The 26605-nt window shown below is 45.1% G+C and overlaps 1 protein-coding gene across 4 annotated transcripts; it reads right to left on the minus strand.

Annotated features, from left to right (window-relative positions):
• Positions 1-74: 74 nt before the first annotated feature.
• TCTN1 (tectonic family member 1) lies at positions 75-26018 on the minus strand. Of its 4 annotated transcripts, XM_079149564.1 has the most exons (16): positions 25713-26018; positions 22144-22264; positions 17898-18028; positions 16712-16863; positions 14397-14433; positions 14136-14291; positions 12556-12665; positions 10864-10884; positions 6900-7034; positions 6315-6440; positions 5858-5943; positions 5175-5315; positions 3802-3964; positions 1601-1726; positions 936-1080; positions 75-158 (listed from the first exon to the last, which is right to left on the minus strand). In XM_079149564.1, exons 1-15 carry the CDS (start codon positions 25948-25950, stop codon positions 937-939), a joined length of 1887 nt encoding a protein of 628 aa, XP_079005690.1. In that variant the 5' UTR covers positions 25951-26018; the 3' UTR covers positions 75-158; position 936. The 4 variants fall into 4 exon arrangements, with proteins under 4 accessions (XP_079005690.1, XP_079005691.1, XP_079005692.1 ...); XM_079149565.1 differs by lacking the exon at positions 10864-10884 and having other exon boundaries at positions 75-1080; XM_079149566.1 differs by lacking the exon at positions 14136-14291 and having other exon boundaries at positions 75-1080; positions 14334-14433.
• Positions 26019-26605: the final 587 nt, after the last annotated feature.

Genomic DNA, 26605 nt, shown 5'->3' on the forward strand with positions numbered 1-26605 from the left:
AAATGTATCAAACTATATTTTCTCTTAACGGACACTGTACTCTCGGCTTAAATATGAACACGCTGAACAAGTACTAGTTGTATATAAGGTTTAATCTCATCAAATGTACAGTTTTCGAATTTCATATCATTATGCTGGGACTGGCACATCCTTTCATTCTGGAAGAAAAAGAAAAGCAGCTACCTTAGCCTCCAGCCTGTTCTAGAAAAGCCCTTTTTATTCCCAAGCTGTTCTAAAGAGCTTCTGCTGTTGTCACCACAGGGATGTCATTTGGGTGCCCAGGACCCTCCTATGAGGTATCCGTGTTCTGCCACCTGACACGTGGTTCTCAATTACTGTACAATGAATGTATAAAATAGCCTCTTCCCTTGAGCCCTCCTCCCGTACCCTTGGCATCCCACGCAGCCCGCCACCTGCAGAGCCAGCTCACTGCAGGGCCTGGGGCAGGGTGGCAATTAGACCCAAGGCTGCCCTGTAATTCACATGATCTGTTAAGAGTCCCTGGTGAGGCTTCGCACCCTACTTGCATGATTTTATACGTATTTTGCTATTTTTGTACTTATTTCAATAGGACTTGAAAGAAAACATGAGCTAGAAACAATGAAAATTTTAAAAATAACTTGCATTACAGCAGGGCTGAGTAAACCAGTAGATCCCTGACATGCTCGCTACTTTGGGTCTGTTCTTTCCACCATCCCCCCAAAGACCATTTCCATCTCTGACCAACTCTAAATCCAAACCAAGCAGAGTGAAATCTCCAGAAGGGGACAAGAGAGCCGGAGCCAGTCCAGGGGCAGCGTGTGTTGGTTTGGGGGCAACACCAAGGCTTGCAGAGGTGAGGAAGTGGGCTGTCTCAGGGACTGTGGCCCCACGTGCACACGTTCCAGAGGTGAAGACCCCGAGGTGGGACTCAGTATCCTCCAGGGACCACTTACGTCACACAAATGGGAAGAAGAAGTTGAAGGGCAGCCTGGCGTTGATGGCAGGCCGAGCTCTGAAGCCTGCCTCTGCAGGTGCAGACGCTGCCACAAAAGTCACCACAGAGGAAATGAGAACTGTCCTTTCATTTCCGGCACTGGCCTGTAACAGAGAGCCAGAGATGCAGCCCCACCCTGCAGTGTGCGGCCCGGAGGACAGAGACGAGACCTCTCTCCTCCTCTTCCCAGTTCGTGGAGATGACAGGTAGCCAGGGGCCAATGGGCCACTGCCCAGGCCGAGAGGAGTTGGCCCAGGTGGTCCCGACTGACCCGCCACTATCAACTGATTCCATTTTGTGAGAGTTTTAAAGATCAAATCTAATCAAGACTGTCAGTACAAATAAGACCTTTACCAGCGGGTTCCCCCTCCATGTAAATACTAATGACAGGAAAATCGTTTTACAAATCTATGTTGTTTTACAAATCTATGTTGTAATCTTTTTTACCAAGGAATAAATTTCACCTGTCCCACTTGAGTTCTGTCTGGATCTGTCTTAGACTTTGTGGTGTGTTGTTTTGCAGCGCTGGGGGGGCACACCAGGGCCCCCGGCAGACGAGACAAGCGCTCCACCGCTGAGCTACACCCCGGGCCACCCCGCACCTTTCACTCCAGGTAGGCCTACCTCAGGAAATGAGGAGGAAATGAGCTTTGCAGTGACGTTGACTATTCTGGCCTGTGGGTTCAGGAGGGACCCGTACTTAGTCCACTTCACTTCTATAACCAAAGCCACGGGAAGCTGGCAAAAATCCTGTAAAACCAAATGCCATTAATCAATTTGAATATTACACAACCTCAAGTCAAACCTAATCTGCAGTTCAGAGTTTTAATTATAAAATGTTCCACATATTACAAAATGTTCTGAGCAAGAGAGTGAATAGACTAGAAGTTCAGATAAAAACAGCTTTGAAAGGCACATATTATTAAAGTCCTCAATGCTCCAAAAATACCATAACACCTGGCATAATTTCTCCATCTCTGCTGGTCCTGAGGAGGCCGACAGCACTGGCCATCTTGCCCCCAGCTGTGGGACGCTCAGGAACTTGGGATCGTCTACATCTACCTCAGAGATAATTCAGGAGAGAAACTAGCCAGAGGAGAGGAGGGAGTGGGGAGTGAACTCGACTCGTTGCTCCATTGCACAGCACGTGAAAATGCACTGAGAGGCTACTTGGGAGGCTGTGGCAGGTGGATCAAGAGTTCAAGGCCAGCCTGGGCAACTTAGTGAAAGCCTGTTTCAAAATAAAAAGGGTTGGGAGAGCTGGCAGGCACCAGGCCCTGGGGGCAGAGGGTTGAAGTGGGAGGAAATGTAAGCATTCTTTTACTTAATTCCATCATTAGCAATTAAGAGGCGACAGTGGGATCCAGTGGTGTATGTTATCAAAGATACTAGCAACACATCTTCTGCACTGAGCGCATCCATGCCATGGTCCAGACGCCCAGCTCAGGCTGGAGGCTGCCTCCGCTCCTAGCCAGCACCTTCCCTCCAAGGGGCAGTAATAACCGGGTGTCTACATCCAGCACCAAGAGGCCAGAGCGATTTGCAAGCTTCACTAGGCAGCTGAGCTTAGCGGAGACTGAGCAGCAGAGCAGCAGCAGACAATCCTGGATCTCTGCTGCGAGAGGGCGGGATCAGAGCCGGTGAGCTGCCTCACCCCATTATGCCTGAGCTATAAATATGCGAAGCGGATAATGAGAGGCCTGCAGAAAGCATGACAAGAAATAGCTGGGCAATTAGGGCACAAGCTGGAGCGCAGGCCTCCGTGACGGGACGGCCCACACTGACTGCAAGACAAAAGAAAACAGTGGGCGGAAGAATCACGTGTGACCAGGCACGATCTGTGGGATGTCAACTTCCATTAAACTCCTTGGGGAACTTTGGCACTGAGAGCACTCACGTGGGCTGCCTCTACAGGAGGCGGCCTGAGACCTCCCTGTGCTGGGAGGGCACGCACAGCACCCACAGTAAAGGTGCAGGTCGATCATCCCGCATCTGAAACGCTTGGGACCCAAAGTGTGTTGGATTTTTTTTTTTTTTTTTCTTCAGATTTTGGATCATTTGCATATGCCTGAGTGACATTTCTTGGGGACAGGGCCCAACCTCAAATGTGAAATTCAGTTTTCATATACACATAGACTGGAGCTAGCTTTTTCTTTCTTTCTATTTACCTCCCTCCCTCCCTACTTACCTACCTGTCAGTACTGGGGATTGAACCCAGGGGTACTCTAACCCTGGGCTACCCCTCCTTTAAATTTTTGAGACAGGGACTCAATAAATTGCTGAGACTAGCCTGGAACTTACTATCCTCCTGCCTCATCACTGGAATTACAGGCGTATGCCACCACGTCTGGCTATGCGATATCATTAGTGTGCTACATTTGACTGTGACCATCACAGGAAGCCAGGTGTGGGATTTTCCACTTGTGTAGTAGCGTGGGTATTTGAAATGTCTCAGCTTTTGGAGCACTTAGAATTTCCGAGTTGTGGATCAGGGATGCCCCACCTGTAGTTATAGGATGGTGATTGCAAAGGTTTGTTTATGGAGTGACACTAGGTACCTGCCAAGGGTCTCATTTACTGACCCACGAGGTCAGTACCATCGTTCCCATCCCAGATGAGGAAACAGGTTCAAGCCCGTGAACTGGCTGACCAAACATGACATCGCCAACAAAGGCAAAAGCAGTATTCAAGGTCCAGGCCACTCTGCCAACAGAGCCCAGCTCCTCACACAGAGCACCCCACCTTCTTCATGGGCATAGCCCTAGCTGCCCGTCACCCCACCCAGAAGTCCAAGGGACTGCAAGCATGTGGCCTCTCCCCTTTACCTTCACGTTGGACGACAGGGTGGTGAAGTGGACAGGCACCCAGTCCAGCACATCCTGAGCCTGGGAATTTCCAAATGGGGCCACATAATCTGGGAAGCCCTGGCCCCTCAGCAGGTCCTTCACCTTCCGCACCACTAACCGACATGGGATGGTGCTGGACAGTCTTTGGGAAGGAAAAAGAGGCCAGGTGACAGTCATCCACCAGTTTTAAAAGCCTCAATGATACACACCCCTTTCCATTTGCATTATTTCCTCACTTCCGAGGGGGAAATAACTGGACAGAAACTACAGTGTCCCTAACTTTGCAGAATCCTGGCCATGGAAACACTCCAAAACCATGTTTCCCAAATTGTGTTCCAGTTCTCTGTACAGGAAGGGTGCCATGGACAAAAGTTGAGGACACACTGCCTCCGCATGTCCCCGTCCCTCCTGAAGCACTGGCATGTGAGAAGTCCGACAGGAAGGACTCACGGTTCTAACCTGGTGGTCTGGTGTTCCCAAACACCCTGAATCATAGACCTCTGCCTACGGATGTCTTACCGAGAAGTATTCCGTGGAACCCCCTTTGAGAAATCTGGTCTAAGATCAGAATATGGAAATGATGAAAGCTGGCCTAACCAGAACAGTGACAAAACCACCCTGAGAAGACTGACATGTGGGCGGTGGGAAAGGGAGCGAAAGAGAAAGAGCCAGAAGGGGGGGCTCAATAAAAAAAAAATTATAAAGCCAAAAAAATCAATACATTAAATGCAGATTAAAGATCTGGAGGTAGATTTCCAAAAACCCAGCTAGAAGAGTTGAACTTGATGGTATCTGAGATGGGTGAATGAGGGGAAGAACCGCTGCTTATATAACAAGTCCTACAGAGCTGATGGGCATTTTATATGATGTACACATATTTGATAATAAAAAGATAAATTCAAAGTAGAGATCACATTTAGCCTTCCTTTCACTGGTTTTCTTGTACTGTGTACATTAAAATTCAGAAATATGGGAAGGACTACCAGGAAAACATTTTTGCTCTGAACGCAAGTGCTATGTGACCTTGAACATGAAGCACACTTTGAGATTTTTAGTCTGCCATATTTGGCAAGAAAAATGGTTGTGATCACTTTGCTACTATTCATTAATAATGATAATAAACTATGGTGGCGTTTATATGCGCTCATCTGCTGAGGCAGAGGCTTGGTTAAAATGGGGAAGACTGGGAATATTCTGTTTTCTTTTTTTGTTTGTTTGGTTTTTGTTATCCTGGGAATTGAACCCAGGGACTTGTGCACACAAGGCAGTCACTCTACCAACTAAGCCATATCCCCAGCCCTGAATGTTCTGTTTTCTGATCAACACAAGCAACTTCAAAGTCACTCTCTCACCTCAGCTTGCAGCCAGATTGCATATTGTAACCAAACAACACTGGGGTCCGCATCCCCTCCACGGCTAGACAGTCCTGCTCAGCCGAGCTGTGGAGGATAGTGAGTTGTCCAAATCTATTCGCTGTCTGAATGATCCCGGACATTCACAGACAGTTAAGGGACAGTCGCCTGGTGCTAGAGCAACCTGGTTTCCAGTCAGTCAGAAAACAGTGTCCCTGGTGACATGAGATGTGAGGGAGTTCCCCAAGTCCCCTTCTCTAGGCCTATGGGATGCTGACAGTTATTTCCCAGGAGGGGACAAAGTAATTGTTATAACTAGGTTCCTTAGGAAAAAGAAATCCTCAGAAAGCATCCTTCAAAATTCATTCCAAATTTTCAAAATCACTAAGTTTGTTTAGGAGTCTCTGTTTAAATGTGAAATTAAATGCATCCAAACACCAACTTATCTATCAGAAGATTTGGTTTTAAAACACCAGCATTTCCCCAAGTCCCACTGTCTCCACTCAGTCCCTCTGGCTATGCAGTCAAATAGACAGACAGACATACACGCACGCCCACAGAGCTGTCCTGAGGAAGCTCTGGCCCACCAGGTCTCTCGTCCCCATAGGACTTTAGCAGGAAAGAGAAGCGTAGGCCAGGTGTGTGGACAGGGAAATCAACCTCCACAGAAACAAAAAGGATATCCCTTCTGAGGCTGAAACCCAGCCGCTACCGGGAGCCCCACGACATAACCAGGGTTTCCACTGAGAGGCACCGGCTCTGTTTCTTGCTGAAAGACAGTGAAGACATGCCCCCAGATAAATCTTCATTTTAATAAGGAAACAACAGGGAGAAAATGAAATGCCTTTCATAATTGCCAACCTGTTAAAGAATTTCCCCCCACTCAGAACTATAAATACATCTTCTGGGTGTGGGAGGGCGCCGTGCTGGGAAAGAACAAGCTGACACAGAAGGGAGGCTTATTCCCAGAAGGAAAAGACACAGGGACCCTGCCCGGCTTCATCACAGACGTCACAGGCCACACACAAGCCCTTCAGTACAAAGGGTCAGATGTGGCAATACTTCTAAAGTGGTTCTAAGAAGTTAGGGTTCCTTCTTAACTTGGTACTTAAATACTTGAACAAAATTGGCCAAACTTACCTGAATGAAGTGAATTTCAAACTTCTGCTGCAGGGGAATCACTGCACTGCTAACTGTCCCCAGAAGGAATGAGAGAGCGGCTTTTGTTATTTCACCTGCATCTGTATATGTGAGGCTGTACTTTACCTAAAACAAAACGATGCTCCAAATACACCTGCCTCCGTTACATTTCACTAATTATATTCATAACTCAAATATCCATAAGCAGAAAATCCTTCCCCATTTCTTGCAACTTTTTTGTGGTCCAACGGATATTTCCTGTAGGAGGTATTCCCTTAGTACCACCCCAGTAGCCGGGGTCACCTGAGACTCTGTGCCCATCTGCTGTAAACAGGTTCCAAATCAGCTGCTTCAAGTAGAATGTCACTAGCTTATTTGCAGAGGAAACGTCCACAGAAATGCAACGGCAGCAACAAAATTTTGATGTATTCTTGCAAGTTGCTGGGTTTGTGTGTCAAACACCCTCTGATGTGAGCATAAAGGCCAGGCCACCACACTGTGAGCCAGAGTCCGCTCTGAAGGGGTCCAGATGCCCTGCCCAGGACACACATACGCAGAGCCCGCCACGCCAAGCTGGGCACCTACCTCAAGAACGACGTTAATGCAGATCCTCTCCTGCCCAGCACTGGCGAGAGCCGGCCACAGCACATCGGTGTGTTCCAGTCGGGTCAGCGTTTTATTTAGAGACTGAATGACGATGGATTGGATAGTGATAGGAACCTACAAAGTGAAGAAGAACTCGATTATTAGAGACACTACACTCCATGACCAAGGGTTAAAATAACAAAACTGAAACAAACTTCTGAAGATCTAGATGGCCAAGTTGGGGAAGCTTGCTACTGAATGATATGCATATGTTGATTCCTCACTTGCAAAAATACAAATATTTACACATACATCTATGTATACATTCACAAGGAAAATGCTAGAGAAGGATAGCATCAAAACTTGAAAAGTAGTTACCTCTGAAAACACAGTCATACAAAAACTCATAAATGAATATTCACAGCTGCCTGTTCATAACACTGAAAACAACCCAAAGGGCCATCAACTAAGGAGTGATAAATAAAATGTGCTCTTTCTGAGGGAATATTATCACCCACAAAAATGATATATGACAATAATGACGACGACCTGCTACAATACGGATACATTTTCAAAACATGCTAAGAGAAAGAAGCCTGGCACCAAAGGCTACTCATATTACATGATTCCATTTATATGAAATGTCCAAACAGGCAAATCCATAAAGACAAAAAAGTAGACTGGTGGTTGCCAGGGCCTGGGGAGAGAGCTGGGAAAGAAGGGAAGTGACTACTAATGAGCACAGGGTTTCTCTTATGGCAATGAGAACATTCTAGAATTGGAACATCGTGGTGGTGGCACAACCTTGTGAGTACCCTAAAAACCACCGAACTACACATCAAAATGGAAAGTTTAGGGCTTGAGTTCAGTGGGAGAGCTTGTGCTCAGCAAGCAGCAGGCCTGGGTTCAAGCCCAGCACACACACAAAAAGGTATGTGAGTTAGATCACACGCATGACACACAACTCCATGATAGCATCCAACACAAGTGCACACAAATGCCCTCAGCCCCAAACACAACTCCTCCTGAGGAAAACACACACGTGCACATTCCACACACAGCCCCCAGATACATACCCACAAACCCCACAGCCGCAACGAACACACTCTCGACTCAAGTGATACACAACTTCACACACACACACACACACACGGGGTGATTATCTCTGGGTGGGTGGTGGAATCGTGGACAAGACAAAACAGACAGGAAATCCTTTAAAGCAAAATCAGGAAGCCTGGTGATCCCAATGCTATTAAAGGACACTTGTCATTTGTGGCCATCACCAGCAAAGTGACAAAGAGCAAGCACCTCTAAAGACAGCTGGGACCCTTTGCGAATCTGACGCGCGCTTTACATTTCCATTTTTGGAAACCACCACTTAGGAAGGAAGCTAATGTATCCAGTTGTTCATGTTGTTCTGAACTCTGCCCTCCATCGTGTGCCAAGCTGTTCATAATTTTAAATTGTAAGTACTTAGGCTGTCACGTTAGAGATGAATAAGCTGTCCTTCTGTGTCTGCTCCCATGACCAAGAAACCTGAAACTGCCCTAGGGCAAAACCTCTCATATAAAAACATGCCATGGTTCACTCACAAAAGAGAGCTGTTGTGAGACAAGAGTGGCAGAGACAAATCCAACCACCACAATGCCCTCCACCTCACGGGACACTGCCGGGTTGGAGGGCCAGGCGGTGTCCTGGGCTCAGATTTTCTAGCTCTCGTTTAAGTCACTGAAAACCCTGGATTCCTTCCTGTGAACATGCAGGCCCCTCCTCTGTAGAGAGAATGGGCCCCAAGAAGCTGTGCCCGGCCACACCAGCCTCCAATGGAGGCCCATCCAGATGAGCACCTGGCTGGCAACAACTGAAGGCTCCACTCAAAGGCAGAAGCTACACTCGCCTATCGACACCTCACTGGAACAGACTTGAGAACCAGTGACCCTGGTCTAATCTCCTTCATGTCCTGCTGGGTCACATGCCATCCCCAGACTCCCCACGGGTAAAGAAGTACAGCAGGGGCTGGGGTTGTGGCTCAGTGGTGGAGCGCTTGCCTAGCCCACGTGAGGCACTGGTTCCATCCTCAGCACCACATAAAAATAAATAAAGAACATAAAGGTATCGCTGGGCACAGTGGCACACGCCTGTAATCCCAGCTGCTCGGGAGGCTGAGGCAGGAGGATCTTGAGTTCAAAGCCAGCCTCAACAACTTAGCGAGAACCTGTCTCTAAATAAAAATACAAAAGAGGGCTGGGGATGTGGCTTGGTGGTCAAGCGTCCCTGGGTTTGATCCCCAGTACTGAAAATAAATAAAATTTAAAAAATAAAGGTATTGTGTCCATCTACAACTAAAAAAAAAAAAAAAAAAAAAAAAAAAAAAAAAAAAAAACAGAAAGAACTGCACACAGTGACATGAGAATGCAGGGCCAGACTTCACCCTCTCCCGCTGGGGCTGCAGATGGGGAAAGGCTTTGGGGAACAACGGCAGCTTCCCTTAACGGGGGCACTGGCTCCAATCTCTGTCCCCGAATCGCTGACAGACCCCAAACGTTGCTTTTTTAAACTTTCATGTAAACAATCCTTGCTCTGGTTTACATGACTGCCCTTCGGAGCACAAGCTGTGGTGCCACTCAGACCTGAGGTGGAAGGCCCTCCGCCTTCGGGACACTGGGAGCAGGTGAGGCAAGGCAAGGCGGTGGCCTGCTCCAGCTAGCCTGGTGTCCCGGGCAAGGCGCAAGCTCTCTGGGGCCAGGTAGCCTGGAACCCCTTCCCAGCTCTGTGGCCCTGGGCCAGCTAATTCTGTGACCCGTCTGCCCCAGAGTGACAATAACAGGGCCTACCTCCTGTGACTGCAGAGGCATCCAAGGACTTCAGAGGCGCCTGTTCGCGCCTCTGGGAAGCACCATCCTCGGGACAGCCCTCCCTATGACTCAACCATCCTCCCAGGCAGCCAGTCGTCACTCAGCCCAACTCACGGGGCGTCCCCCACACACGGGCGCCGCCCTGAACGAAGGACGCGGCACACACGAGGCTGGACCACTCGAGTTTGGGTCGGCAGAACCGGGGCACTTTCCAGTGGCTGGAGCCATGGGGAGCCCCTGGCATGACTTCACACTGGGTTTCTCGAGGAACCCACAAGGAGGAGGGTCGGCGGGGCTCCTGGCCCTCCCCTGCGCCCCCCGGAGCCGCTGGGCTCCAGGTGCAGTGTTTGCCCGCTGGGCAGGGCCCAGGCTGCACTTGGAAAACAAGCCTAGGTGAGGCACTCAGGGCCACGTGCGAGCAGGAGTCCAAAGCCAGGGCTACTTCTGTGTCCAGACTCAGCCAGACCCACTGCAGCCAGGACCGGCATCCAAGTGCTACCTGTGTGCAGGCGCTATGCCTGCACCTTGCACGCACAGGTCGCCCAGCCCCACGCCAGCCCTTCATAGCCACCGACCCACTTGACCCAGGGAGGCGTAGGCACATGGCAGACGAGGAAGTAACAACCAAAGTGACTGAGGAACCTGGGCTGACCCCTTCCAAAGGCTTTGGGAGGCCAAGACAAGCCACCGTCAGGCCTCCTTGGGGACTGGGTTCACAGGCACCTCCCACCCAGGTGTGTGCACCCAGGTGTTTCCAGGTGCTATGCTGGGAGCTGGCATCCTGGGAGCCAGCCAGCTTCCCTGGTGGGAGACCAAGAAGACAGCAGGAGTCCCTGAAAGGGCACTGGGCCCCACTGTCAGTCAAGTCAGCCTTGTCATCTAAACAGGGAAAAGTGAGGGGCTGGGGGAGCTCAGGTGAGCGCTTGCCTGGCAGGTGTGAGGCCCGGGGTCCATCCCCAGCACTGCAAAAACAAACAGGGCTGGGGTGGGGCTCCGTGGCGGAGTGCTTGCCTGGCATGGTGAGGTCCTGGGTTCGATTCTCAGCACCACATATAAATAAAATAAAGGTCCATTGACAACTGAAAAAAAAATTAAACAAAACCTCTTACCTCTACTCCTGAATTAGGCACCTAAATAAAAAGAAAACACATGAATTTTATGAAGTATGACGAAGAGCTGTATTTTCACAGCTTTTTCAGACCTTGACTAAAGGCCATTTCATCCTATTAAAGATTTTACAGGAACAACAGAACCTCTTGAATCAAGGTGTCCCACCTGTATTGTCTGTATCTGTCATAATGGTCACACCACCTACGATCACTTCCTCCTGGCTGGAAGCACGACAGGCCAGCTCACGCGTGCCTGTCAGCCACTGCCGGGCTTGGGCACCATCACTGCAGTTTCCATATGGCCACAACCCTGGGGAAGGGAGGCATCCTGCCCTCCCGCTCACTCGCTGCACAGTCCTCACTGGAAGGAGACCCCCAGCACAGCTGCGGCTCCTTCTGAAGGGGTCCACCTTCCCCCATTTCCAGTCCCCCTCGCTCCCAGCCTCATCACCAGATAACCTTTTAGACCACTGGGGGCTTTGGGGACAGGGACAGATGGACGTGTCTGGGATGCTGAGGGACTACTGACGACAACCATGAGAAGCTAAGTGGAAGAACTCACAGGCGTGCAGGGCTGACTTAGGAGGAGAGGGAGAGGAAAGGAGGCAGAAGAAAGGTTAAACCTCATTGGCACACACCTGCGACCCCAGGGGCTTGGGAGGCCGAGGCAGGAGGATCACAAGTTCAAGGCCGGCCTCAGCAACATTGTGAGGCCTAAGCAACTTAGTGAGACCCTATCTCAAAACAAAAAATAAAAAGGGCTGGGATGTGGCTCAGTGGTAAAGGATTCCTGGGTTTGATCCCCAGTACCAAAAAAGTAAAATTAAATTTAAAAAGGGAAAGGAAAGGGTAACCTTAACTTGAGTCTAAACACTCAACTTGATCCTAAAGCCCAGTTAACAATGGGGCCACGGACTGCCCTACCTCGGCTTTCCCCACAAGAGGAAATCAGGAAGGGGCTCTGGACAAAAATCATATCCATTTTTATCCCTGAAGTGTCTTCTCCTCTCAGGGAACCCCCTCCCCTCCGTCTCGTGCCCATATTCAGTTCCAGCTTCAGTCGCTGCCACCAGGGACAAGGGACCTCTTCCCCCTGCTCCAGCAAGCCCGCTTCCTGTCCTCTCCTGCCTGCCTATTTTATTTGCCAACCAGAAAGTGGATTTTCTCTTCTTTTTCAGTCTGTTTATGAGAAAGAAAAAAAAAAAAAAGCCCTTTTTGGTGCTAATATGAGTATTTCTGTCACAGACACTGAGGTACTTTTATGATTTCTAAAGTTTTTAGGTGTCAGTAACGATTTTGTTTTATTCAAGATAGATATTATTGGGGCTGGGTGGTGGCTCTGTGGTAGACCTCTCGCCTAGCATGCGTGAGGCAATAGGTTCAATCCTCGGCACCATGTAAGTGTAAATAAAATAAAGGTCCATCAACAACTTAAAAAGTGTGTTTTAAAAATTTACCTTCATAAAAAAAATAGATAATATTGGTTATTATCAAAATGAATGAAAGCAAAATATGAGTTAACTATATAAAAATTATTTCAATAATCATTGATATCAGAGTACTAGAGAAGAGAAATTTAAACTTCAGTGCAAATCATGTATGGAAATTATTCCGTACTTTTCAAATTTTAAAAGGGTACAAAGAACAGAAAACATATCTAATGAGTTAGTTCCACTTCAAAGTAATTCTTACCCTCAAAATTGTAGGGCTGCTGTAATGAGCCATGCTAAGGGCTTCAATTTCTTCACACTGTTCTAAATTTATCCTTCGGGTGCACTTAACAGCCTGGTTCACCAGAAACGCTGGAAGTCATAACATTCCCAAGAAGAAGAAAAAAAAGAAGAAAATTTCCAATTGTTTCCAATGGTAACTGAAGAAAACTATAATCTAGGTAATACTGCAAAATAAGTTACAACACTGATATACAATATGTTTAAAATCAGGCTTAAAAATAGGTTTTCAGGGCTGGGGTTGTGGCTCAGTTGTAGAGCGCTTGCCTAGCCTGCGTGAGGCACTGGGTTCGATTCTCAGCACCACTATATATACATACATACATACATACATACATATCCATCAACAACTAAAAAAAATTTTTAAATAGGTTTTCCACTAGGAAATGCATGCACAAAATTCAAAAGGCACTAAAAAATCCTGAGTAAAGTCTTGCTTCAGCTCCTGTCCTGTCACCAGTCTTTCCCTTGGGGGAACCAGGATAAAGTTTCTGATATATCTTTCTGGAAACAGTGTATGCAAACAAAAGAAAATAAGTAGTTACAAACATTTTTTAAAATTATTTTTCACTTTTTAGAAACTGAACAATGAATATATCTTAAAGATCATGCTGTCTCAGTACAGGAAGAGTTTCTTCCTCCTTTTATAATTAGCATTCTGGTATAGAAGTGGCATAATTATTCCCTCGGTTCCCTACTAAAGGACACTTAAGCTGTCTCTGCTGTTGCTGCCACAAACAATGCTGCCACCTATTATTTTGCACATGGGCCAGCATTTCTGCAGGATTCTCCTGGGTTCAATAGCTGGGTGAAGGACCAAACGTTCCCTCATCATTTTGATACATAAGCTAAACTGCTCTTCTCAGGGGTGCCACCAGCTGTGTAGGTAAGTGCCAATTTCCCCACATCTTCAAATTTTCTGAGCATTGTCAAACTGGCAGGTGAAAATGGTGTCTGGTTTTCATTTACATCGTTCCTAGCGTGCATCCTGTCTCCTCAACAGGAGGCTGGACAGAGACGGTTGCTGAGGCCTCAGCTGCTGCCCCCCACTGCCTAGGGCCAGTCTGGGCTCTCTCCTGCTCCTGAAGGGAGAAGCTGGACTCACTGGAGGCTCAAGGAAGGGCAGTGGGGTTCAGCACAGGCCATCGGCTCCCCACCTCCGCCTGAGAGGGTCCAGCAAGAAACCCTCGGCCTCTGCTTCCTCATCAAAAGCTTGAAGGAAACATATAGACCAAATTATATTGCTATATCATGTGTGTATATGAACATGTAACAAAGCCCATTGTTGTGTATAATTATAAGGCACCAATAAAAAAGGGAGAAAAAAAGAAATAAGGAAAAAATAGACCAGGATCTTTTTAAAAAAAAGAAAAGGAAATTTTAAAAGTAAAAACTGGAGATATTAACCTGGGAAATAAATAAATAAATGGGAAAATAAATAAATAAATAAATAAATGGGAAAACACATGCAATCACTTCACACACAGTAAGTGTTTAATAAGTGTTAGCTATTGACGAGCTCTGGAACTTTCCAAAGCATACCTGGAAGTGTCCAACAAGTAAGTGGGCTGCTTGCTGGTGGTGAGTGCTCACTCGTCACAGTGCCCCAGCAGCAACCACTGCAGGAAATCCAGCTGGCGCTGCCAGGCCTCTTCGGCCCAGGCTGTTGCGGTTGCAAAGCCTGCTCGTGCACGCCTACTGTGAACCAATGACAGAGAACAACAACGGCCGCTCTCATACCTGCTGGGTTATCGTCAGTGCACAGAGAGGACATCAGCGGTGAAGGGAATCTCAAAAATGAACCTGAAGAGTCATTCGAAGTCTGCAGCTGAGCCCCATACTGCAAAGACACAAGCAAGGTCGGCTATGGTGCTCCTGCAGCACCAGAGGGCACCTGCTAGGTGCCATCTGCATTGCTGGCATGGGAGATTCAGTGGGCAGCCCACAGGGAGCTGACATCTAGCTGACGTGTGCTTCTGCCGGTGCAAGTCACTGCGCTCATAGGTTTCTGAATTACGGAATTCCTCTGGGAGGACACACAGGAGCTGACACAGTGTTTGCCTCTGCAGGCAGAAACTGGGTGGCTGGGCACAGGAGTGAGAGAATCATTTCCACCACCATTAATTAAACAGCAGTTGCAGGATACATTAAACCATACAAAAAATGTTCATAAACCAATTTTATGAAAGAATGCCTTCTTTCCCCAAACAAAATGCCCCACAAAATTCTTCCTTAATATTCAAAACTCAAATTTATAGCTACTGACTATACGGATAATTGTCTTGAATTTAAAAGTTTACCCAAACACCTTGGTGCCAGGAAGGGAGCTGGCAGTACAAACTAACCTCTCTGAATGATAATCTGTTTACCAATATTCAAAATGTCCATTTATTTTGATCCTAAGTCATGTATAGAAATGTATCCTAAGAATTTAATCAAATGTGTATATATATTTATATATATCACCACGCACACACACACACACACACACACAGACACAGGAACGTTCATTGTGGATTATAATAGCAAAGACTGGAAACAAATGTCTGTTAAGACAGGAATGGTGGAGCTAAAGAAATAGCTCATTTTGGAGAGCTCTGGCCTAACCTGAGCAAGGGCCACGGTTCCAATCCCCGGCTCCTAGGAAAAAAAAAATAAAAGACTGGAATGGCTTCAGGGGCTGGGGGTATAGCTCGGTGGTAGAGCACCACATAAAAATAAATAAATAAAATAAAGATATTGTGTCCATCTACATCTAAAAATTTTTTTTTTTTTTTTCACAAAAGGAGTGGAATGGCGTGGACTAGGGATATGACTCAATGGTACAGCACTTGCCACTTGCCTAGCATAGGTGAGGCCACGAGTTCAATCCCAACACCACAAAAGAGTACAATAGCTCAAATACAGACACAGGAACCCTTTGTAAATGTCGCCCCAACACAAGCTCTTACGAGGTACTCTCCTGTGCCTGGGTTTTACTAAGATAAATGAGACAATGATGTGTTCCCCCCGGGTTGTACGAGAAAATGCCTGAAAAGCTCTACACAGCCCAGCTGGTGGCGCATCACAGTAATCCCAGCAACTCTGAAGTCTGAGGCAGGAGGACCCCAAATGCAAGGCCAGCCTCAACAACTTAGTGAAACCCTCAGCAACTTAGCAAAATTGTATTTCAAAATAAAAAAAATAAGGAGGACTGGGGATGTAGCTCAGTGGTAAAGCATCCCTGGGTTCAAACCCCAGTACCGAAATAAAAAGAAAAAAGAAGAAAATCTATACACTGTGACTAGCACATGGAAAAGGTTCAAGAAATGGTAACATCTGTATGGACATAGGATGTACAAGACATGTTACCAAAAAAATAAAAGAACCTTCTAGAACTATGTAGGTAACTATAAATCCCACTTCTATATAATATTACGTGTATGCTTTATAGATGCATTAAAAAATTGGGAAAAACACACCAGTGTTTTCACAGTGATTTTCAGTGTGCATTGTTCCCCCGCCACAGCCTAACACATACTAAGCACATGCTATACCACTGAGCTATACCCCTGGCCCCAGCAGTGTGAATTTTAATAGAGACAAAGAGCACTTCAGTTTTTACATAGGTACCTCTACATTTCTAACTTTTAGAACCAGTACATGTTAATTTTATACTTTCCTTTCAAAAAGATGCTTCTGAAAAAGTTAGTTTATTCAATGTTAATACATACCACATTTTAAAGGTATACTATAAAATAGCACACATCTTCCTAAAGTCTACAAATAAAGTAAATACGATTTTGAGAAGAGGACCAGACACCAACCAATCCACTTCATGTCCCCAGCAGCATGCCTCAAGCATTTTACTGCCTCTTTTAAGGTTGAGAAAAACAAATTCTACAGAAGCAAAACACAACCTTATCCCAGAACAACCTTAATTACTATGTGCAGAATTGAAACATCCAATTTTAATTTTCATGATGTTTGACTTAGAGAAACAAATACTAAATTTTTTAGTCTATGATATTAATTCTTCTATGTCCCAGGAAATCAGTTTTGCTGGTAAATTAAAAATTAGCTTACAAGGACAGGGTATCTGTGACACAATGAGTAGACTCAATCGAGTCTTGCCTTACCTCATATTTAGCAGTATTCGCAGCATCCAATTTGGTTGAGAAAGAAGAATCCAATTCTGCATTCAATGTGAAACCAGCCGACATTTTCATCAATCTGTCAAAATTGTTTTCATCAGGCACTTCTGGATTAATAAAGGATAATGCAGGTTTATCTGTTTAGAAAAAGCATTTTAAATCAGCATAAAATATATATGTCATATACATGTACATATGACATCTACAGCATTTTGGAAACAGACTTTTAGAAACATTAAGGCTAATGGGAAAAAGACACATTGTCTTGTTACACGTTCACTTCTCCCAGGATTCCCCCAGGCTTGTTACAAAAGCAGGGTCACTTGATTCAGCCTCCTCCTAACAGTGAAGAACTCTTGGTTTCCCATGCACCAGGTGAACAGCACAACAGAAGCCAACAAGAATCCATCACTTTCTCCCACTTTCAGTCCAGGGGAGACATGCTGTGTACAGAACAAGGGGGACAGAGGGGCTGGCAAGTTTATTGGGCTCATGTTTTGGCAGAGAAAAAGTCACTGGTCAGCTGTCAATTCAGATAACAAATCGAAGTACATCCACCTAAGTTTTCAGTCACAGGGAACAAGACCAAAATATATACAAAGACATTTCATGAAGGTAATGAAGTTTAACTGATGAAACCATAAATGTGTCTCTGATCTTTGATACCCTGAAAACATTTCACACTCACAAGTACTTTGGATGGAGACACTTACTGGAGCTAAACACTCAGATAAAAATAAAGATCCTGTTTTCATGCAAATGTACTTAACAAAAATAAGAAAAAGGAAATAGAAACCACAGGTAAAGTTAAAAACTGAACCTGATTTTAAACCATTACGCCAGGAGGAAATAAAGTAAAAAAGTCACATGTATGTTATATAAATCTGGACTCCTATGCCTGTCTCCAGAATATAAACACCTTTGAATCAAGTGTGAGAATGGAAGACAACTATACAAGCATGATCACTTTAAAAAAAAAAAATGTTGAGGTCACAGGTCTATAAAGTTACTTTCAGCTACTCGTAAAATGGCCTCAGGAAATAGACATTATACACATAGCCAAAACAGAATGATCACTTCAAATCTAACTGAATGAGATATTTTTCCATAAAATAACTTCAAAAGAAAAACTTTTTTAGTTTCACAAAATATATCAACATCAAATACTTACAGTTTGTAATATGAATGCAGAAAATAGATGGATTGATCTGGTCAATGAGTTTAAACACCCTTTGAGGTGGGTTTGCAGTAAAATTCAATGAATAGATGGCTGCTTTTTGACTACAAAACTGGCTATCACCCCTGAAAATTAAAAAATAATAATATATAAAGTTTAAGGCATAAGCATGTGATCTCAGATTGTTTTAAAACTGTCAGATGCTTGCTGGGCAGGGTGGCTCACACCTGTAATCCCAGCTACTCAGGAAGCTAAGGCAAAAGGACCTCAAGTTTGAGGCCAGTTTCAGTAATTTAATGAGAACCTGTCTCAAAATAAAAAAAGCTGGGGCTGAGTATGTTGGTGCACACCTGTAATCCCAGAGGCTCAGGAGGCTGAGGCAGGAGGATCACAAGTTCAAAACCAGCCTCAGCAATTTAGCAAGGCCCTAAGCAACTTAGCAAGATCCTGTCTCAAAATAAAACATAAAAAGGGATAGGGATGTGGTTCAGTAGTACAATGCCCTGGGTTCAATCTGCAATACCATAACAAACAAATTTCAGATGCTGGTACTGAACTATGTTAACAGCTATTTGGAAGACATTTATGAAACCATGATGTTAGAACTGAACCTATTCTTATTTAGTTTATGTCTGACATTTGAAACGTTCCTCTCATGGAAAAATTAAGTCAAGTATCATAGCCTTTAAGGAAATCTTGTCAAGTAAGGATAACAGATCAGGGTAAAATTTTAATGTTAACAAACCTAGCAAACTCTGAAAGCATAAATATAAAATTTTATAGAACTTCAGATTCTTTATAAGTCCCAGACTGAATCCAAAATTCCTTGTCTTCAGAGTAAAGCTATCTTCAAAGGATTATAAGAACAAGAAAATCTGGAAGGTTTAAAGCTTAGAAATTATGGTACAGTCAAGTCTTCAATCCTAGACTAATGAACCCAAATAAATTGAAAAAGATATAGATATGATGTGATGACTGAGTTATGATAAACATGGTATCATCTACCTCCTGCCTTAAGGCCTTTCTCAATATATAATGCTTAATATTTCCCATGACATCAAATATACTTTGCATGTCACTAAGTGACTTCATCATACACCAGTTTATTAATACACTCCAGCGTTTACCCAATCCTCTGCATTTGGTTTAAGTTGTATCAAATTTTCCCCAATTACATTTGAGGCTATAATGACATCCTTATACAAACATCTTTATAAATGTTTCCAGTTCTTTCCTTGGGCTATGTTCCTGGGAGTAGAATTGCCCAGTCGAAAGGAGGATTCATTATTCAAGGCTTCTGTGGCATTGCCAGGCTGCCCTCCATAGAGGTCAAACGTCCATCTTCACCAACACTGTCTCAAGTGTGCCTATTTCCCCGTACCCTTGAAAGGACTGGATATTATCATTTACTTTTTACTATTAAAAAAAATCCTTTCTACTTAAAGGACTGTTTTAGGACTCGGATCCACAGAGGGAATGGGGAGCTAATCCAAGGGTTACAACAGTGTTCACCAAGTAGCAAGCCGTGGTCTCCGGGAACCTGGAGCACCAAGGCCGGGGTTGGAGATGCAGGATAGCAGGAACCTGGACCTGGAAGAAGGTGGGGGGATGTGAACCCAGCTCAGGAGTTGACAGGTAATGAGAGCTTCTGAAGGGTTTTTAGCGAGTAATGAGACAGGAGCTTCCAGAGCGGAAGCAGTAGCCACGGTGCAGGAAGACTCCAGCCCCGGCAGTATCGCAGTTCACATCTCATACTCCCATCTAGTCCCACTGTCACAGCCTCCAGGCAGGCAGGGGAGCCATCAACCCATATCTGCAGTAGGGTCTTACTTGGCTCCCTGCCACTGGGCTTGGCCTCTGTGGTCCACTTTGCACACCACTGCTGAATGACACGAGATGGGACTTCAGGACATCTGGACCCCTCGGCACCACACAGGCTCCTCAGCACCGAGTCCCAAGCTCTTCTCCACACTTCTTGTGCCACATCCCTCCCTAGCTGTGCAGATAACTGCACAGACCATCCTCCTCCTCCTCAGGACGTGGCCCGGAATGTCCCTCTCCGGACTCCATGCTAGCCCAGCTAACTTGTCCTTCGGGACACAGCTCAGCTCCCATCATCTTCCTAGAAAGCCTTCTCTATCCTAGTGTCTGAGTTAGATGCCAATCCTCAGAGTTCTCCTGGGACTCAGGTACAGAAACTGCCGTGTACTCGTTTGTCCCCCTCAATCAATGGTAAGTTCTCGAAGGCTGAACTTGTCTGGTACAGGCACACAGGAGTGCTCAAGAAAGGCACAGTGAAGCCTGGAGCACTCAAGAGGCCAAGGCAGGAGGATTGCATATTCGAGGCCAGCCTCAGCTACTTAGCAAGACCCTATCTCAAAAGAAAAAATAAAAAGGGCTGGGGGTGTAATTCAGTGTTAAAGTGTGCCTGGGTTCAATCCCCAGTGTCCAAAAACAAAATAAATCAATAAGGAACGAGAGACAGCTTAGTGCACAGGAAAGGCCTGGAAGTGGCAGGGATCCTCCAGCCTACAGTTAGGGGTGGCAGGGAGGAATTCATTCATCCAATCCACTTTTTAATCAAACCTGGGCCTCACGCATGCAAGGCAAGTGCCCCACTACTGAGCTGCACCCCAGCCCAGTCAACTTTTTTTTATTTTTTGTAGTTGTAGATGGATGAAGCGTCTTTATTTTGTTATATGGTGCTAAGGGTTGGACCCAGTGCCTCACACGTGCTAGGGAAGTACTCTCTCTACCACTGAGCCACAACCCAGCCCAAGTCAACTCCTTTTTAATGAGGGTCAACTACATGACAGACGCTGGGCTGTGCACAGGTGGCAGATTAAAAAAATATTTGTGTGCTCATGAAGCATTAACCCAATCGGATGATATACAGGATTTGTTGATAGTTTAACAAATGTTTAAGCAAGCCTTTTGTGAATTGAAACCTACATAATAAGAATGCTCTATTAATTGGGATCATGACTTTTGTTTTGGCTATTTCTGTACCTTAGGAGAAAGTCATAAGCAAAACTTTAAAAAAAAATTGAGGTCCTTTTCCAAGGGTATTCGAGATTTAGTCTTGACTTCTATGCTAGGGGTCTACAAAACACACCAATTTTTATCAATTTTACTAGGACACAGTCATGTCCAGTCAATGACTTATCTTTGGCTGCTTTTGTGCAACAAAGGTAGAGAAGCTTCAGATTCTTGGGACCAATAAAGACTAAAGTTTTTTTTTTTTTTAAGACTAAAATATTTTTATCTGACCCTTTACAAAAAAAAATCGTTGACCCCTGACCTAAACACTATAGTCTATACCTAAAATTACCATATTAGCTAATAAAAAGTTTTCATTTTAAAAAATGGTACCAATTTAGAGTAGGAATCTTCCCCGCAGGTTCCTGTACTTACCAAGCAGGAGAGCACATGACTTTTAACAAAGACAACCAGGTAGCCAGAAAATTAACCAGACTAGAACATTCCTTCTCCAGTATTAGAAATCTATTTGATCTCCCACTGGGTTGATAAAATGGTTTCTCATGGAAAAATCCATTATATTTCCAAAAAGAATTCAACCTATCATGATTGCCACAAGGTGCTATAAGGCTAAACTTAAATTAGCTCTCTCTAGTAAATTGGCTTCCCCTTGAATAAATGTACCTTTTTGGAAATGCTATTTCTTTCAAAAATTTCTGAAATATGAGAATGAATCCTTCAGAACAGATGATTTCTTTATCTTGTAATCTGCTGGGAATGTCATTTCCCAGTGTTCTATATAGTGTGAACTGTGAGAATTCCTGGAAGATTTATTAGAAAAGTATAAACAAAGCATTGATTATCTTTCTAGTTGTTTGTTGCAAGTACTATGTCCATAACAAGAGAGGTAAAATTAAACCGCATTCTTCACCCAGGTATGCATGAGACATTCACTGATAGGAAAATGGAACATGATATCTGTTCACAACTCAGATTGAAATGTGACCATCCCCGGACACTGGGGGTGGCACTGCACTCCTGGGAAGCAAAGTGCACCCCGTCTTTTTCCTGCACCACCTGGCAGGAGGCAAATGAGGGAAAGCTGCTGATTTACATATTGCTTTGCACAGTTTCCCTTGTGAACCATGCAAAACACAGGAAGTCAGCTTTGGGGTTTTCGGTCTGGCCGACTTTTCACTTTCTTTCCCCAAATTTTATTATCCTGGTCAAATTTTATCAAAACCACATGGCATATACTTACATGACAAGTGGAACTGAGCAGGCAGAAAAGACACTAAAATCCATGGAGCTGCAATCAGGATCACAACAGCAGTTGACGTCACACTGTGCTGGGGACAAGTCACAGACACACAGAGCAGCAACTACAGAAAAAGGAGGGGCAGGATTCAGAGCATCGCCATCAGCAGGCAGCGACTGCCCCCTGCCACCACAATGCGCCAGAAACCAGTAACACATAAAAGGTCTGTTCTGTTCTTCCTACTGCACTTGTGAAGTGGAAATTGGTCATCTGAGCACTCCACATGAGAGGTTTGCCCAAAGTGGCTAATCTTTTGACAAGCTTGGAAAGTCCTGTTGTTTGTGCCCTAGCTACAAGGACTCTGATTTGGCAAGCTGAATGTGAAACGTGGACACGTGCAGTTTTCCAAAATTTTTCAGGTGATGCAGATAACTGACACTGCACACCTAAGTCCCCAACCTGACCATAAGGTGCACTGATTCAGTCAAAGATTCTCAAGTCCTTTCCTAGAGATTATGGTTCAGAGAAAGGGCCTACTTAAGGCCTCCAGGAAAAAGAATTGCATACCTGTCCCTCTCCTCATCTGTAACCTGCAGCTTTGAAGCTAAACCCATGTTCACAGGCTCTTGTTCAAGAATCACATGGGCTCAGGTGCTTAAATAGCTTCGGTAATTAAGACAATACAGGGGGGATGTTAGGAATCTCCCCACTTAGCAACTTTTAATTAATAATTCATCATTATCTGGATTTCTAATTACTACATTTTTATCTCTATTTTTTAACAGATGGAGTATTTAGGTGGATAAAAAACAACCCCATCCAAAAATCTTGAGAATTTGGGGCACTGAATACTCAGTTATATTCTGTCCTGGTTTATCACTGATTTAACTTCCCTATTAATTCATTCTCTTTCAAACAGGGAACAATCCCCTTCCAAAGAAATAGAGCATGAGAATAAAAACACTGAATTTTTGGTAGAGATGAGTGCCTGGAAGGAAGAAATAAAAGGAATAAAATCTCTGGGTGTGGTGTGCAAGTCTGTAATCCCATCTGCTTGGGAGGCTGAGACAGGAGGATCATGAATTCAAAGCCAGCCTCAGTAATTTAGCATGGCCCTGTCTCAAAATAAATTATAAAAAGGGCCGAGGACCTGACTCAGCAGGTAAGTGCCCCTGTGTTCAATCCCCAGTACCAAAAGAACAGAGGAATAATCAGGACTTTGATCTTATCTATAGTGTTTTACTTCTTTTCTCAGAACAGTAGCTCAACCCTAAAAATTATCAAACAAAAGAAGGGTCTCAAGCAAATGTTGGTAGAGGGTCCATACAAGATTCTTATCTGCATATATGAATTAATTCGTGGTAAAAATGAGCTTTAGAAAAATGTAGCCCATGAGGCTGGATCGAGGCTCAGTGATAGAACGCTTGCCTGGCATGTGTGAGGCCTTGGGTTCGATCCTTGCACCGCATATAAATAAAATTTTTAAAACATCCATTAAAAAAAAAGGAAAGAAAAATGTAGCCCAAAAAAGGTATACACTAGAGAAAAGTATACGAGGGAAAGGTTTTATTAGCAAATAAACACACAATGCTTACAAACCTTTTCCCCCTTAAGGTCACATGCTTGTCTCTAGACAAGGACTCTGGTGTGTGCTACATAAAAGAATGATGTAACCCATAATCACTAATGTAAAAAATAAAACGAGCAGTTAGGCTCCCTGCCTTATGTGTTTAAAATTACAATTTTGATTTGTTTTCAAAACTTAAAACCCTTATAGGTAGCTGTAAGACTGCTAACGATAAAGCAATAGTGTTTAATGACTCGAAAAAAAAAAAAAAGTCTCCACCAAGTGCACTTAATCATCCACCAAGTATCTGCTGAGCACTCACTAGACCTAAGTAGCACTCGGCGGCTCTTCCACGCCTCTTATCATCTGCATGTTTGGCTTGGAGAGCAGGGAACTGGGATGAACAGTTATCACTCTCCCACCAGCACAGCCTGCAGCCCAATCTCCATCTAGTTCTAGAGCCAGCTCTAACCTTAAAGCTGTGCAACCTAAAGTTAGGCAATTCACCCACCTGAATAATCAGGGTAACAGTGCCCACGTGCAGGGCTGTTGGGAGGATTAAATAAGACACATCACAGGTGAAAAGCATAGCACAGCGCCCGCCCACAGCAAATAGTTAGAATTATTACTGTCATGGGCCTAAAGAAAGGTCCTTTAAAAAGATCAAGGCAAGTACAAATTCATCACCCAGACTGGAAAACAAACCTTGAATATATGCCCTAATCATAATGACCCAAGCATTGCTTCATTTTGTGGAGAAAATGCTTAACTGATGGGGTACTTACATGAATGAAAGTCCATTCCACAAACCCTAGACAATTTCAGACACTGAATAGCTGGCTATATTCTGTCCCAGTTTATCACTGATTTAACTTCCCTGTCAATTTGTCAGGTCAACAGGGTAAATGTAAAATGAAGCTTTGTTTATATATTGAGGTACAAATCTATTTCTCTGTACTTTTGTTGATGCTGGAGATTGAACCCAGGCCCTTTCGCCTTCTGAGTACATGCTCTACCACTGAGCTGTATCCCTGGGCTGTAGGTTTTCTTACAGACTACTCATAACTTACAAAAGAGGCTCTTCCAAGAAATAATGGTTCAGTAACAAATTAAGTCCTAGAGTTCAGGATGTCAGCCAATAATAACTTTTTTATTTACTAATACTCATCCTTACTCAGTTAAAAGTTTCTCTCAAAAAGAGATTTAAAAAATACATGTACACCTATTGGGCATAATCTCAATCCAGACAAAGGATTAAAAAAAAAAAAAAAAACTTTTTTTTTTTGAGACGAGGAACCCTGTGAGAATCTGCTGACCACTATGAATTCTCATCCCAGAAAAATGCACATTCCCAAAATTTTGCCCTCAATCTCAAGGGATCAGACATCCCCTGAAGACATGTGTCAAATCAGATCATAAATACATTCTCTAAATTTGTAATTCCAGGATTAGATGATCACTTTAAGAGATATATTAGTTATCCCTAAATGTAAATCCTAGGAAGCAGGCATAAGCCTTCATCTCATACCTTCTCAACTCCAATTAAATACAGGAGGAATCCTGAGATTTTAAAATTCCAATCAACTGACAAGGGCCTTCACCTAGTCAAACTTAACAAGCTAGAACGTTGGTGTCTGTTCTTAATTCAAGTGAAAAGTTCAATGCGACCTCTGCATTAATCTCCACCACTGCCTAAAAACTTTCTATTTAATGTCAACTTTGGCCGCAGGGACTCATTCATTATTGTCATTAGCATTCACGCTGTCCAGGACCACTGCATGTACTTTCAAGGATATGACACTGTCCCACGTATGCTGAGCCTCGGTTTCCTCATTTGTGCGGCAGGAGTAAGATCGACCTCTTAGGTCCCTGCTGGGGGGATTCCTGCCTAGGGCACGTTCAATGTCAGCACACAGCAGCCTCAGCTCTCACTATTATTACCCTCTCACCGGGCTACCCCTTCCAGATCTCTGTAGACCCCCAGGACTTAGCACTTGGTACCCACCGTCCGTAACCGGGGTGGGCCTGGGGTGGGAAGAAGGCTCCCGGGTTCTGGGGGACTCCGGGGTTCTGGGGGCCCCTGGGGTCCTGGGCGACAGGGAGGGTCCAAGAGTGGCCGGGGCTGGCTCGGTGGAGTTGAGGTCCTTGGTAGTCGCCGCCGGGGTGACTCCGTCCTGGGCGCTCACCGAAGCCCAGCAGCCCTGGAGCACCAGCAGGAGCGGCGCGAGGCCCGGCGGCCCCATGGCCCTGCAAGATCCCCGCGCCGCCAGCGCTCCGACTGTGCGTTGCCCGGCAACCGCGACATCCAGGCGCAAGGGATCACGGGAAGAAGCCTGCAAGGCCTCGCGAGTAGGCCGGGAGAGGGCGGGGCTTGGACGAGGCCGGCGGGGCGGGGCCTAGGAGAGACTGGGGGCGGGGCCTGAGCAAGGGCGGAGTTCAGGGGCGCGTAAATCCCAGTTACCGTTCTTTGTTGGTTCTGCGGCGCTTGTTCACAAAATGCAGACTCCCAGCTACAACCTCACGGACCCTAAGTCTGTAAGCTAGGGCAGAACCCAGGAACCGGTATTTCTAACAATGCCCTGTCTCAGCCAGTGGTTGGACAGAATTAGGAACCGCTGTCCTAAGGTGACTGTGGGTCTTTCGGAAGAGCAGGGGGCTCAATCATCCTTGAATTCTCTCCCAGACCCTGTCGGCACCGCCTTTCCCTTGTTTGTCTTGGACGCATCTCAGGAGATCGCCAGCTAGCTTCCGTCTCGCTATGGCAACATTTTTAACAGATGATAAACTTTGACAAAAATAAAGTAGAATAATTTATAAGTTTTAAAGGGAAAATCAAAGTCAATATATAACTCTATGAAATGACCTGGAGACTGCAAGATTAAGGAAAGCTACTCCATT

Source organism: Sciurus vulgaris, assembly GCF_902686455.1.
Source record: "Sciurus vulgaris genome assembly, chromosome: 8".
NCBI classification, from domain to species: Eukaryota; Metazoa; Chordata; class Mammalia; order Rodentia; family Sciuridae; genus Sciurus; species Sciurus vulgaris.

What these genes read in the sequence shown, in the direction of transcription:
- TCTN1 (XM_079149564.1), bottom strand. Translation starts at nt 25,950, where the DNA reads ATGGGGCCGCCGGGCCTCGCGCCGCTCCTGCTGGTGCTCCAGGGCTGC. An exon ending in TACTTGTTGGACACTTCCAG is followed by an intron (nt 12,666 to 14,135) that starts GTATGCTTTGGA and finishes TATGACTTCCAG; the next exon opens with CGTTTCTGGTGAACCAGGCT. An exon ending in CCCTGTCGTCCAACGTGAAG is followed by an intron (nt 1,727 to 3,801) that starts GTAAAGGGGAGA and finishes TTGGTTTTACAG; the next exon opens with GATTTTTGCCAGCTTCCCGT.